The following is a 15,450-nucleotide window of genomic DNA, read 5'->3' on the forward strand; positions in this document are numbered from 1 at the left end:
GAGGGCAGCTCTGAGGTACATCCAATTTTAGTGTTGTTTCAACCACTTCATCCTCAATTTGAGCTCAGGTTACTGCACTTCCATATCTGCACTCTCTAAAGAGAAATGCTGATCCGTTGCTTAGCATTGGAGATGATCTTTTTCTAGGGCTCAGTTAAGAAATCTATGAAGAAAACTCTTTTTGTGAGAATAGAGGAGCTGTTGCTTCATTTCTGTATTAAGTTTGAGAAGTGAATGCTGATTGTGAGTGGAATCCCTGAGAAATGTAGCTTTGGTCAAGAAGAGAGTAAGGATGAACAGCACTTTATGCCATAATAATCATATTTGTATCATCTGGAGATTCAGCTGCTTATTCCCTCTGTAGATTAAAAATAGTTCCATTTTCATGGTATAAGCCATTCTCCACTGTGCCTCAATCCTCTGTATCTTGTGTTCCACAAAACCTCTGATCCTGGGGGATGTGAGCAGTGGGATGGAGCCAGAATTCCTGGCTGAATCCCTATGGGCAGGTCCAGCAGGCAGGAGGAGCTTGGAGTTCAGTGTTTATCCCTTGGTTTTTGATGCAGCTTGGCTCCCTGTAGTGCTGACTGTCTTGGTGCTCATGAAATATAAAGGGAATTAAGGGGTGGGGCTGAATGTGCAAATTTGGAATTGTTTTGGAAGGCAGTTCTGCAGGAAAACTCGTAGGGAGAATGATGAAATGTTAATAGAGGGAGCTCTGTGAGGGTGCAATGTGAGGATTCACTGCACAAAGTGAGACTTGTCATGTTCAAAGTAGTGGGGGGAGTAGGGAAAGAAATGGAATCATTTAAATATGAAAGGTAGTGAAATGTAATGAATCAAAGTATGACTAACAAGGTGATTTAGTGAGATGGAGTTAAGCTGGATGCAATGTGATTTTAAAATAAAAAGGTAAATTTAGTAATAGAATTGTAGACATTTGAAGCAAAATACAAAACAAGCAAAAGTGTCTAAGGGGAGCTAATGTATAGTAACAGTATTTTCAGTGTAAAAACTATCAGAAATTTAATTATAATTTTGTTCATTTTACACCACTTCCTACATCCATAACATTTACATAACAAACAAAAAGAACCACAAACACCCCAGGAGCAAGTTGCCAGGTTGTTGTAACATAAAATAAACAAGAAAAATAAAAAAAAATGGGCTAGGACTTTACAGTGCCACTGTAAAATAAGCAATTAATATTACTCTACAAAGCACAGTACTAAGCAGTGTTGGATAAAATATGAAGTAAAACATGACAAAGACTGAGGGGTAGAATGAAGTTTAAATAGCACCTCAAAATTTGTTCACTGGTGACCCAGCATGGGACTAGTGAGACCACTGGTTAGGTACTGTGTTTGAGTAACATATATCGAGGTTTTGTTTTGATTTTGGCTTCACAGCTGACATGCTAAATACAAGCCGTAAATTGTTAGAAGTGTGGGCAAATTCTTAAATGGTTTAAAGTAGTGTATTTCTGGCTGAAAGGATCTGGCCCTGCAAAAAAAGAAACTGCATCACTTATTTGATGTATTCCTGTGTCTGATGAGCAAGACAAGGACTGGGGACACAGTGTTCTAATATTGAAATAAAATATTTATTTTGGTGCTTCTTTACCAATATCTAAATTTTAGAGTAAAATTATATTTTCTCCTTTCATTGTTTTCCCTCACTAAATGGCAAGTACTGTTATCTCTTTTATAAGAGGAAAATTCCTGATTCCTTTTAAGATTAAAAAAAAATAAATAAATATTCAAAGTGAGCTCCGCACTGAAAATTTGTATGCTGAGCCTGTCAGACTGTGAATCTTTATTATTACTGAGCTTTATCCTTGAGTACATAGCTTGCAATCCAGTGTGAATATTAAGTGTCAGGCTCAGATGCTCTGTGAGAGATTTGCAGGAGCTGGCAGGCTGCTGTCCCAGCCTTGGCAGCCCCCTCCCAGTGATGAGTGGGTTCATTTGCCAGGTGTCACTTTGCTGGGCTGGAGCTCCTGATGCTGGGAGTGATGGGGGAGGAACCACTGCCTGCAGGCTCAGATTCTCCTGGGGTGCTGAGGAAGGTCATGGAGGAAGGAAAAAAAATCTGTGGAACTGGTCATTCAGAAATGTGTGATGTTTACAAATCTGGTTCTTTTCCTGCTGAAAGAACTCTAGTTTAAAAAAAACTCGCCTATTTTGTTTATTTACAAATAACCAATCTGGCCTTAAGAGTTTTCCACTGATGTCAATGGGTTGCATAATTTATACTTTTTGGTCCTTTTTTCATGGAAAGTCATGTTACTCTTAGGGAAAATCTGCTGCTTGACACAGCTGAGCTTCTTCCCTTTTTCCTTCTGATCAGAGGAGAGCACTTCAGCTCCAGTGTGGGATCTGCATGGACTTCTCCCTGCTTGTGACTTTACATTTTGTAATCATTGTCAAATTGCACCCAGCTGCAAGCAACAGCAATAAATAATTCTTTCAGCCCAAGGATCTCCTGTGTTGTATAAAACAAACACTAACTTGTCTTTTGAAATCAGTTGTAGTCATTTTATGTAGCAGAAGTAAATCTCCAAACATGGCAGGCTTAGATTATTTTATTTTTGCCTCTTTTTCAGACTGAAGTGAATTTTCTGCTAAACACTAAGAGTCCTTTTGATAAAACTGCAATAGCCCCTGTGCCAAGGGTGCAGTAACTTCTCCCTTCTGTGCAGCAGTGGCCTGTGGTGGGTGCCACGGGCTGGGGATGCCTCCAGCACAGTTTGTGATATCTGGGGGAAGGCTGGACCCCTTCAAGCCCTGATGACCTTACAAAAGTCCATTTTCCTGGAGATTGGTATTTGCTAGCTGATCCATCCCACCCCCTCTCTGTCTCCAGCATGTGAATTGATGCTTTTATTTTTAGTGGCGATAGAAATGTCTTTGGGTCAGAAAATTGGGTGTGTCTACCCAAATTAGATTTTTTTCTTTGCTTTGTCCACAAGAGACATGCTCCAGTCTGTGGAATGTGATGGACACTCTAACTATTATTTTTATGTTACGGCTCAGAGATGTAGCTTAGAGTTGGGCTGTTTCTCCAGGAGTAATCATGTCATAAATCACAAAGTTGTTGGATAAAATGGTGGGCTTTGATTGGTTTTTATTTTTTCTTATTCTAGTCCTTGATTTCAAATGTTATTAACATCTCCATTTCTTAACCAATATCAAAATTTCTGTTAAAAAATAATAACAAATAGGCAAGTTTACCATTCTTTTCTCTACATGGGCTATTTCTTTCCAAACTGCATTGCTTATATAGAGGTGTGATTTATTTCTTGACCTATGATAGATGAGAGAACCACTAGTTTAAAAATGCAGAATGCGAAGCCTCTGTTCTGGAAGTGTCATGTTCCTGCTTTTTAGTGTTTTTCAGGGCTAACAGCTCACCACTGGAATTGGTAGGAGGACTTCTCTAGTGGCAGATGAGGACAGTCAAGCCTTTTCCAAATGATTTTGTAATTTCTGCACCTCGTTTGAGCGCATTGTTCCCTGGAATGAGTGATCTCGGTCTGGCAGGCAGAGCTGTGTGTTACCATGGCTAGCATGGGAGCAGCATTGCTGGTATTGGTGGAATTTTCTACCTGCTCGTGGGGCAGAACACTCTGTACTGTAGAAAAGTGGGGAGAAGCAAACAGACTGAAAAACATGAGAAGAAAAGCTCTGGGACTCCTAAGAGTCACAATGAAAATAGGAATGGGGAAACTCCTCATGCTCTGGGCTTTGCCCCTTCCCTGCATTGGCAGAGGAGCTGACACTCCCACAGCTGAGGCTCTGCCTCTGAGCTGTCTCTGCAGCCAAAATTCTGAAAGGTCTTTTTATGAGAGACCCACATTCCTTTTGCTTCAGGATATGTTGCTGCCATACTTAATCCTACAGGTTTTATGGTGAGTAAATACATAAACATCCACATGGCCTCAGTCACAGGAGTAACCCATTTTAACTCAGTGGCATACCTTCTTTTTTAAAAAGCAAGGTATTTATTTCAACCTTCTGGCAGTTTCAGTCACAGGTAGGGGGATATACATGGTAAATGATGGTTTTATCTCAGGTAAGATATGGAAATAGAAGCAAGGATAGCCTGAGGTTATCACAGTCTGGTTCTGTGCTGCAGCACGTGCATCCCTGCAGCCCTTTAGGGCTCAGAGGGGCACAAAGAACTTCTTGCACAGCTTGTACACTATTTTAAAAGTAATATTTTAACAGATCTGTGCCATTTTTCCTCTGTACCACCATGCAGTTGTGAAGGCAGTGGTGGTCACAATCTCCACTGCACAGACCTTTCAGTTGGTGTGTTGAAGTTCTTTGTTACCAGTCTTTTGTTGCACAGAATATGCACTGAGGGGCAGAGCCCTACAAAAGGAAGCACCTGGAGTGCTGTGCCAAAGGTTCAGGACAGAGCTGAGATTGAGTCTGTTCTCACCTTTCCACTGTCTGCCCTCATGTACAGATATAAACAATACAGAATAGAACATCAACCAGCAAACACAGTGCAGAGCACTAACATTTGCATTTAATATTTCAAATCAGCTTTTCTGCCAAGAGAAGCTATTCAATTTTAAGCGCTATTTGGACAAATCCCTGCTCCCATTCACTAAATCTCAGTATTTATCCTCCTATCACAAAGAAAACTTCCATGATTCCTTTGTACAAAAATATGCTCTCTGCATCCCTTGGATTCCAAATATGCTGGGTACCATTTTCATTTTGAGACAAAAAAATTACTTAATTTTGAGAGATCAGAGACTGAGACCTCATAGAAAATTATTTTCAGAGGACTTTACCATATTCTTCATTTTATAGTGAATATTTGCTTCTAGCAATAACTGCAACTGTCTTCTTAATAGTCTTCATGCTGTTACCCTTTGCAGTGCCCCATGGATCCCACATGTGCATTCTTGGTTGTGATTTTTCCCCTCCACACAAAGCTTCCTTCCTGACGTTCTATCAGGTGTTTTTTCTCCTCCTTGAGTTTCTTCTGTGCCCTCTTCACAGGGTACAGCCTGTGCCTGGTGCTTTGTCCTTCCAGGTTCTCTGCCCCCGGGCACCTGGATCCCATCCTGCTCCTGTCACACAGAGCATTCCCAGGGACATGGGGACGCCTTTCCATGGCTCCCGAGAGGAAGAGGGAACCTGTGAGGGTCTGAACATGCACCCAGCACATCCCTGGTGGCTGTGGCTGCACTGAGGGCCAGGTCTGAGCCCTGTGGCTCTGGCTGTGGCTGAGCCAGGGCCTGGGGCAGCTCCCAGGAGCTCTGGGCTGCCCCAGGGAGCACAGCCCAGCTGGGGCTGGAGAGCAGAGCCAGCTCCTCAGACAAGAGCTCCACATGATGCCTCAGGTGTAGCTTTTGCATTTTTCACATTCTGTGCTGCTTTAGTGTGTGGGTCTGGGCTTCATATTTAGTGTTAGTGAGCTCTCTTCACAGAGTAGGGAGACAAAACAATTCCTTCTCCAGCTGGGGACCAAGGACAAATGATCCAAATCTCAGGCCCAGGAGCACAAACAATGTGGGCTGGAGAAAAAAAAACAAGGAGGATGGGATTTAATGGAGCTGGAATTGGACAATGAACTCCAGTGTGGAAATGGAGCAGAGCTGATCCCAGTGAGAGCCCCCGGGAGCGCTCGTGCATTTTGGGACCATTTTGGTTCATCTTGGGTGCAGCCCTGGCTGGGCTCTGGTGCTGCCCAACGTGGATCCATGGAGGAGATCCTTTTCATAAATCCCTGCTTTATTCTTTAGCTCTGTCCAGCCTCTGTTCCAGGTCAGCCTGCACAGGGCATCAGCCTGACAGCCCCAGGATCCAGCTGGGGACTCCAGGGGCAGCAGCCCATTGGGCTGGAGGCAAGGGGAGCCTTGGGGCCTGGAGTCCCCACAGCAACCCAAAGGCTGGAGAGAAGGGGCAGTGTGGTCACAGGGCCATGTCTGAGGGTCAGCCAGGCTGGAGATGGAAACACCAAGGCACAGCTGAGGCCAGGGCCCAGAGGCTGAGAAATAATAATTTTTTTCCATTGTGATAAGAAATGCTGTTCTGTAAAGTATTCATTGTAGTGATTGAATTAAAAAAAAATAAAAAGCCATACTAAGGTGATGCTTAAGATTCAGGATTAAATTTAATGGTAATAAAGTACAGCTAGAAATGCTCAGTAAATGGTTTCAGTCCCCTCTTCTAAGGCTAATCAATGCAGTGAGCTGCTCTGTGTTGAGTATCCTGGCATAAATATCAAATGTGGTTTATCATATTCCAGTTGCATTTCATTTTTTCCTTTTCCCTTTTTTTAACCTGATGTTCTGAGGATTTCCTTTTAGTGCCTACAAACATCTCCTTTTGACAGACAGTGCAAATTAAAAGATATGGCTGGGCAAAGGAAACTGGAACCCAAATATGCCCCCTGGGTTTTCATTTACAGTTAGAAGCTACAGACACAATTACTGCTGACAGAAATGCAGAAGCCAGTGGCAGAGTGCATGTGGCAGTAGAGTCGTGCCAGGCAGTAATTGGGAAGATTATTTTTAATCAGAGCATATCCTACAGCCCAAACATTAGAAATCTCTTGTAAGGCTGACAGGAAATTAAACTGAGACCAAACAAAAAAAGCCTCAAAATAGAAGTAATATGGTTAGAAGTCTAATGATGGCAGAACTCACTGCTTGTTGTATTTCGTTGTTATCTAAAGGGAATGGCTTTTAACTTGCAGCAAGAGATATCATTGTTTAATTGCATTTTTAGAACAGAATTAAAAAATATCAGATGAGATCAATTTAGACATAGGCTTTTGATAAAGGTCTGAAGCAGTAGATGTTAAGTCAGAGTTAGTAATTATATATATGTATTAGTAGTGATTTTTATTATTGCTTGCTTTAGGTTGTTTTTTTTCCTTTAATAGAATGCTTAACAAAGCCGCTTCTAATGGAAAATAATAACATGTCTGGGGTACTCTTGGAATGCTTGGCTCTGGTGATATTTGATGATGGCCTGGGGCTCTGTCTCAGTGACCCTGCAGAACAGCCTCAGCTTGTTTGGGCTGCCTGAGCTGCTGCCCGAGGGAGAAGCCCCTGGGGTATCTCAGTACTGGCACTTTCACCTGGAAACACTTTTTCATTTTTAAGTGAATCTTAATAGATCATTATCTCTGCCAAACTTCTCCCTACACACTCAGCTGGACTTCCTCCAGCTGCCTCTCCAGTTTCCCTTGTCTCTGAGCAGAGCAGGAGCACTGTGGTCGGGTTCTGCTGCTCTTTGTGTGCCTGTCATGTGCAAATGTTGTAATACCAGCTGCAAGCAAAACTTGGCTGATTGGGAATTTATTTCTCACTCACTGGAGTGCAAAACTTGCCTGTTTCGTGTTTTGCCACAGTTTATGGCAGTTGTGGAAAAGGAAATTTAGCACTGGAAATGTAGATGTGGTGTTTCTCCACAGGATTGTTTGTAGCTGTGTGGGCAGTTCTCAATGGCATTTCGTGTCAGTGGGAAGAAAAAGGTGAAATGCCAAAGTCCAGAGCCAACCAGTTATCCTGAGACCTGCAAATAGGATTTTATCACAATTACAGTAGGGGTTTTTCACACAAAACTACTGGCACTTTCCAGCTTCTTCCAGTATTTCCTCCTACTGAAAGTTGCTTCATAAACTCATGTGAATATGCCTGAAATCTTGCTCGTTGCTTAGGTATTGAGAGTAGCTAGATAACAAATTCAGTGTACTTGGTAAGGTAGATAATTTCAGCTCAGGGGTCTGTACAAGTCCTGGAAGTTGTGACCTGCAGTGGGGAGGGTGATGGAATGCCCCCAGTGCTGTGGGATTTGCCCTGCACAGTGGGGTGGTGGTGGAATGTCCCCAGTGCTGTGGGATTTGCCCTGCACAGTGGGGTGGTGATGGAATGTCCCCAGTGCTGTGGGATTTGCCCTGTACAAGGAGCTGCCCTGAGCTGGCTGGTGGTGGCCAGGGGGCTGCAGTGCCCCAGCAGGGCTGGGTATTCCTTGGGTGGGCAGAAATCTGTACAAAGTGACAGTTTCTAAGTGTGCCACTCTTGCTTTTGCCCAACAACACATAAGTGAACAGAAACTTGTGTGTTCAGCTCAGAATTGGTTGTTGGGAGGGTTTGGGCAGTCAGGCAGCTGCTGATGCTGAGAGCATCAATGTGAAACTGGCTCTCAACCCTAAGAGATGCTCCCCTAGTGATGGTCCCAGCTCCAAAGAGACAGAAATCCAACTGTTTGCTGTTCCTGCTTGTCACCTTTCCAAACTCTGAAGTTCTTTTATCAGTGTGTGTGATCATTGCAATGCTGCCTGACATGTTTATAGAGCATGTGCCTTTCTGCTACAGGTGGTTCTTGTTCCCATTTTCCATCAGTTGCATTAGAAAAACACTCCACTGATTTTTTTTATTTAGTTACTTATTTAATTTTTTTTGTTTAATCTGAAACCACATATAAGGGGCAAGATATTTTGTGAAAAAATACAAAATGTGTTTACTGTTAGGAATTTTACTGAAGTGGATAAAAAGTATATTAAATTTACTCACAGAATGATTTGTTTATACTCTGACCTAGGTGTGTATTATGTTTGGAGACTCAAAATATGAACAACAATTCTATTTTCAGGATTATTTATATCAAAGAGTACATATTGCCATTTTCATGTGGAAATGAAAAATGCATGTAGTGAGAATCTGTTAGGTAAAACATGGCTGAGCTTACTGTACCTACTAAAACTCAGTGAATAATTCAGTAAAATGTTACATGCCACAGCTGCTCATTAATAATAAAGAATGGCATGGAATAGAGTGTTACTCTATTGGAATTCCCAAGTATGTGCTTGTAAAATATATTCTTAATACCCCCCTTTTGGTTATGCATTTTATGATAAGTTTTCTTTTGTAAAAATGCTACAAATTTTCAATTGAAAGATACACAAAAATCAAATTACAGTGGTGTGTTCCTATTGAAACAGAGACCTGTGCTGGGGAAAATTTACAGTTATAGCTTAATAATATCTATTTTAGTAGGTAAATTTGCAATGAAAACATAGATTTTTGGTTTTAAATGCATTGCAAACTGTCTGAACACATTTACTGTCCATGCAATGTTTAATAAATAATAAAATCACACTTTTGCATCGATAACCAGATTTTGCTGTTTGGCTTTGTGCTACAATAAAAATGCACTTCTGACCCAATAGTGTGTGCAGTGACAGCCCAAGCAGTGCGTTAGCAATAGTAGTTTTTGCTGAATCTTTCTGGGAGCGCAGAGCCCAGGCAGGAGCTGCCCTGATCCCTCATTCCCAGTAAGAATGTGTTTTTCTCTCCCCAGGAAACTCCCCAGAAGCCCCATGCGAGTGGTGCCTATTGTTTCCATGAGCGGAGCCTCCTCTCAGTAAGTCCCTGGTTTTTGTCTTGCCTGTTGATTTTCCCAGATCTCTCCTGAGCTCTCATAATTAATGTAGAAATCCTTGGGACTCTCCAGCTTGCTGCAGCACCAGGCTCATCGAGCACGAGAAAAAGGCTTTGAGTCCTCAGTGAGCAGTGAGATCCTTAGGAAATAATCTTGCCTGGTTCTGGCTGTAGGTTGAAGTGATTTTCTCTTGTGTTTCCCTTGTGCGTGTTTGGGTTGTGTCACTGTCGTGTTTGTGTCACCTGTGGCTGATTACTTTGTGTACAGGTCACTCACAGACACTTTTTGCCCTCAGAACAACTATGGATAATTAATTCATCATGCTTTCCTTTAGAAAATGGTCTCTATAAAGTCAGAATAGGGAATATAATGAATTAAGCTCCAAAATTTATAGGACATGTGAAAAAAGTATGCTGATTAATTGTTTTGCCTTTTCCCTTTCTGAGAAGAGGCTTTCAAATCCAAAACACTTGTTGCTTATTCATACTTGAAATTTATTCTTTAGTAATGTTTTTCTTTGTAGCACATACCTAAAAACAATAATGATTAAAGACTTTTTATTCAGGATATAGCTTTCTATGCTTATGTTAAACACAGAAGTATCAGAAAAAAATGTGTAGTTTGTGGTAGATGTGTATTTTATACTTCTTAATAATAATCCTCTGCTTAAGATAAACTCCAGTTCTCAGATATTTTGTATTAGGTAACAAGCATGGCTTGTTCTGTATTAGGCTGAATATATTTTTGCTTTGTAAACATTTATAATTACACTCTTTGTTCTGTGTTGCACATGGGTATTGACACAGACTATGTTCACTTTTTTGTTCCACTCTATTAATGTGAGGAGCTGAGTTCTGCCCCAGCACAGAAAGTTTCATGTCACTGAAAAAATTAGACACACAGTCCTTGCTAGAAAAAAAGAAGGGTTTTGCATTTATTCTCCTACACTGAACACAATCTTCCTCCTAATGTCTTTGAAATAAGATTTCATTATTTCAAAAAGACTGCATGGCTTACTGGATGAAAAAAAGAGCCTGTTCATCTTGAGGATAGATTTAAATCAATTCTGTAGTGCTCAGCATGCTTGTTGCTTTTAGCTTTTCCTCTGTCACGAACAGTGTTTTCTAGCACAGAATAACCTTACAGCCCTTAGCAGAATTTGATGCAATTGACAGCTTTTGTTAGAAAAATTCTGGTAAAAATTGCACGAAGGAGGTTAGGGTTTCCAACCCAGGGGAGACAGCCGTCCCTGAGATAATCAGAACATGTTTTGAGGAAGCTAACATTAATTTGGCTGTGAACACAGTGCCTCAGTAGCTATAAATTTAGTTTCCAGGAAAAGATATTCATTTTCCCTCAGCAAACGAAAGCAGAGGTTTGGGGACCTACAAGAAGAAAGAAGAAGAAAATGCTCGTTTGGAACCTGAGGAAGGTTTAAGGCTCCCGAACCTCCACGTGCATCATTTGTTGGTTATTTTCCTGGTGCCCATAGCCCAGCAGCAGGACTATCCATCAGCTGAGGGGTCCCTGTGTCAGCAGGCTCAGCCCCAGCCCCGAGTGTTGCCTGGAAACAGCTCTGGATGGGAGCTGGCTCCTGGCAGCTCCATCTGGCTGGGCGGGATGCCCTCCTCACCCCTGGGACATGGGGCACAGCTACCACACTGCTGGAACGCTCTGTCCCCTTCCCTGCCTGAAAAAAAGCATTGCAAACCAGAAATTCCAGTCCAGCACACGGGTGTTAAGGTGTTGGAATTGGATGTGTTGAAATGAATATCTGCTCCTTCTCAAAATCTCTTGTAATAATCAAATTTTGTATTCAGTGTCCTTGGGTTGAATTTTAGTTCAATTCCTAGCTATAGCTTCTTTGCAGTGTTTTTCCTATTACTTTTTTATAGAGAAATATGTTGAGGTAAGTCTAACAGCCTAGCTACAGAGGATTTTAAATTTCACTTTCACAGCCTATGGGTTTGGGTGTTTGACCTTCCATTAATGGTGCAGTAATACCTCCAGTACTCCAGCAAAGCTGCAGTGCATTGAGCAAACCAGTAAACAAAGCAATAGAAGACAGCTCCAGAAAACCACTGAAAATAAACATGACAGGCAGAGGAGATAGAATTGTTCCAAATATACAGTGAGAAATCAAGGACAAATAGTGACTGGCAGGGGAGTCTGTAGCAGAAATGGATGTAAAACCCAGATAAAGCAGAGTCTTCACTCATTCCCTGGCGTGGAGAGGTTTTCCCATTGCCTGGAGATAAAGTGGGATTGCCTGAGGTGGGGATGCTGCAGAGGGCAGTGCTAGGAGCAGCACCCTGCTCTGGCTGTGCCATCCCAGCCCAAACTGGAGCACAGGAGCTGGGATTATTTCTGAGTGCTGGCAGGGAAGGGGAGCGCACTGAAGGGCTCTCAGCTCACAGGGTTGGACACTTGGGCTGTGTTGCATTTCTCTGAGCTTATTCTGAAAGATGAATGGCTGTGCTTTGCCCTCCCCTACACAACTGCAATCCTTTGGCAAATAAAACATTTCCCTTTGGTGTTGTGCTGGAGTTCTCTGAAAAAAAGAAAGAAAATCAGAAGTGTTTCAGTGTTTGGCAGAAAGTTTCTACAATTCTTGCCCATTCTGTTGTTTTTTTCTTACTCTTCAGGTTGTGCATACAGCAACAGCTGTTCTGTAATTTGATAAACATACTGTAATTAAGTGATCTTGTTTATTAGTAACACCTTTCCCTGACTAGGAGATTTTAAAGTAACAGAGAAAGGATGAGCCAGGGGTGCTGCTTCATGTTAATTTGACAGCTTCATCCTTTGGAAGGTCTGCCATGGCTATCCATGTTTTAAACCCTGCTGGAGGTAAAGATATTTATGCTAAAAGGCTTTTGCTCTCCAGTCTTACCTTGGAGAGCAGTCTGGCAGTGATGCAGAGGCACCTGCAGGAAGGGCTTATAGAGCCAGTGAAAGCAAGGCATTTAAACCCTTTTTCTCTAATTTTAGAATGAGCTGTGTTTTTCTTGGAATTGTAAACATGCAGAACAAAATAAGGCTGTAATTGCATGGAAAATATTATAGAGCATTATGAGTCCTTTTTTCCCCCTCATTAAACACATCTTGAAAAATTGTTAAAACGATAAATCTATTTTCCAGAACATCGTAGCATGCCATGGAGGAGTCTGAGGAGTTTAGTGTGATCTAGGGATTTCTACCTGAGAGGCATGAAAAAAAAATGTGAAAGAGACCTATTATAAAATACCACAATTCTCTTAGAAAGAAACTAATGCTGTAACTTTATTCTAATAAATATAGAAGAAAAAAAAATAATGATGGTATTCTTTTTATTCATCTCTCTCTATTCTGATGCAGTCTGAATGAGAGTATTAGTCTAGAGAGTTGAATATTTTTAAAATTGCAGCACTTTGAATTACTGATATGTGCAAATTACAATAAAAAAGGGATGAAGAATGGTAGACAGTGTAAATGATGCAGTAAGTTCTGCTCCATTACTTTATCTCAGCTAGGATGGGGAACTGTTTAGTTGTTAGGATCTGCTCCACTGTCATATTATTCATTGTTGTTTTGCAATATCTTCAAATATCTTCAACAGTTATTGTAGGAATTCATTAGGACCAGGAGCAGCGAGGCATTTACCTGCTCCTAATGATGAGCAGCAGAATATTCTCATGGATGTTTTTGCTTCAGAAAAAGCTCAACTAGGGTAGCTGAGCCTGACCTGTGTTGGATTTATCTTTTTTTTTTTTTTTTTTTTCCTAGTGCTGCTGCGAGGTAATTCAGTGTTAGGTGGCTGATTTGAAATATTGCTTTTCCATTACTTAGAGATGTTTCATTAGATATGTGCTTTCCTGTTTAGGGAGCTAAATATACTTTTGTTTAATTTGGTGGGCTTGGAGTTTTTTAAGTCTGCATGTTGCAAGGTTTCATTTACCACAATGGAAGAAAATGTTGTGGGTTTTTTTCTTGCTGTCATTAATGTGAAGTTTGTATGAATAAAATCACCATTTTTTTGGACAAAGGAGCAGTTGTGTGGGAGCAGGTTTATAGGAGTCACTGTTAAACCACTGCTATAATTTGTCATTTCCTGAATGGTAAATGGGCTACAGACCAGAGTATCAGTGGTCTGCTTGTGATTTACTGGTGGTTCTGCTGCTCAGTTCACTGCAGCCATGATCTTCCTACAGAAATAAAGGAAGACATTGTCCTTGTTTAGATTGTGCTTTATCACTGCTGCAGGTGATTTCTGTATTTATTTGGGCAGCTAAAGTTACTCCCTCAAAGCAGATTCAGGAGCATAAGGCTCACTGAAATCAAGTAGGACATCTTGAAAACAAGAGGCAGACTCCTAACACAAGGGTTTTTTTGAAATATGACCGTAGATTATCACCAATTATAACTCTAAAATTAACATTGTAATTTTCCCTTGGCTGTAAACAAATGTACATGTAAAGAAATATTGTAACAATTTCCTAATTTCTCCTTCTTCTCTTTTAAGAATTCAGTCCCTGTTTCTTTCTGATGGATTCTTCTGTGAACTTTCTAAATTCTCCATCTTTCCAAGTGGTGTTTTGAGTGAACCAAGTAAAAGCCTTAGGGGTTAAATACAGCCTGGCCTGAGCCTGTGAATTTACTGTACATAGCAGCCTGTTTTCTGACACCACTGAGATACTCCCTTCATGAACATCACAGTGCAGACATTTTCTTACTCAGACTTTATGAAAATTTTCACATGCATGTAAACATCCAAAATACTTTCACTGGCAATTGTTTGCACTCTGTATATTCTCCAGATTGCAGCATTAAGGGGGTTTTGATCAAGTTCATTTCCACAGTTCTGTGGCATTTAAGAGATATCAAGTCCCAATATTCCTGTGAGATTAGTATGTGCTATTATCTCTTTATTACAGAAGGAGAAGCCAGAAAATTGAGCAGCCTGAGTGATGTGCCAGGAGAAGGACTATAGCAGCACTAGGATTTGAATCCATGTTTCTCAAATCCCAAATCATTGCCTACATTCTTGGGCAATCTTTCCTCTGCTCTGCCTCTAATCCAGTAACTTTTATTGTTAATGATTTTTTCATTTAACAGTGAAAAAGACCTTATAATTTCATGCTCCTTCCTGTCTCATAAAATTTGAAAATTTTCCTTAAGAAAAATCCTGCAGTTATTAAATGTGCATGGAAAGTGTGTGATATGCAAAGTCCTATCAGCACAGGGCAAAGCTAATTGAAATATGACATTCCTAGTGATGATCTGGGTCATGTCAAGGGTGTCCCCATCCTTAAATGAAGATATACACTTGATCCCCTTTTCTTTGAAGAGCTTAAAGACTTCTGAAACTTTTCCTGGTTATGCAGGGTGGAGGTACAGCCACGGCAGGCACTTGGGCACTCGGTACAGGAAATTTTAAACCTGGCCAGGCTGCTCTGAGTTTTGGGGTGTGCTGCTGGAGGAAACACTGCTGCTGCCATGGTGAGTGCTGCTGCAGCCTGAGCGTGGCTGGGGCGGGTAGGGCTGGCCAAGGACAGGGAGAGCCCTGAACCTCAGCATGGCACTCAGGGTCAGAGTGAGGTCCCTGAGGGTCAGAGTGAGGTCCCTGAGGGTCAGAGTGATCCCTGAGTGTCTGAGTGTGCTCCCTGGGGGTCAGAGTGAGATCCCTGAGGGTCAGAGTGATCCCTGAGTGTCTGAGTGTGCTCCCTGGGGGTCAGAGTGAGATCCTTCAGTGCTGTGGTCAGTGGGGAATCACTGTCCCTACACACAGAGCACTCAGAGCCCATCTAATGCCCCTATAAATGGCTCTTTATCCTGATCTGAGGTCCTGCTGAGCATCCCTGGCACAGTCTGGTCCTGCTGCAGTGGGGGAGTGTCTCTGCTGCTCATGGAAATGAACAGGAGCATTGGATTGCAAGAATTCAGAGGTGGGGAAAATTTCATTTCCTTTTTGTCCTGCCATTACATTTGAGGTTAATTACTGAGTTCACGAGTCTGTTCTGTAGTGTAATTCCTGTGTAGCACAGGCACAACCAATAAA

The 15,450-nt window shown here is 41.6% G+C and overlaps 1 protein-coding gene across 3 annotated transcripts in view; it reads left to right on the forward strand.

The window, feature by feature from the left end:
* RBFOX1 (RNA binding fox-1 homolog 1) overlaps window positions 1-15,450 on the forward strand; it is a 1,011,377-nt gene that overhangs the window by 349,037 nt on the left and 646,890 nt on the right. For all 3 annotated transcript variants that reach the window (XM_053991708.1, XM_053991709.1, XM_053991720.1), the window contains one exon: window positions 9,333-9,395. In XM_053991708.1, the coding sequence (XP_053847683.1) occupies window positions 9,333-9,395 (63 nt within the window). The remainder of the gene's footprint in view (window positions 1-9,332; window positions 9,396-15,450) is intronic.

The sequence above is a fragment of the Vidua macroura genome, chromosome 16, assembly GCF_024509145.1.
Source record: "Vidua macroura isolate BioBank_ID:100142 chromosome 16, ASM2450914v1, whole genome shotgun sequence".
Lineage (NCBI taxonomy): Eukaryota > Metazoa > Chordata > Aves > Passeriformes > Viduidae > Vidua > Vidua macroura.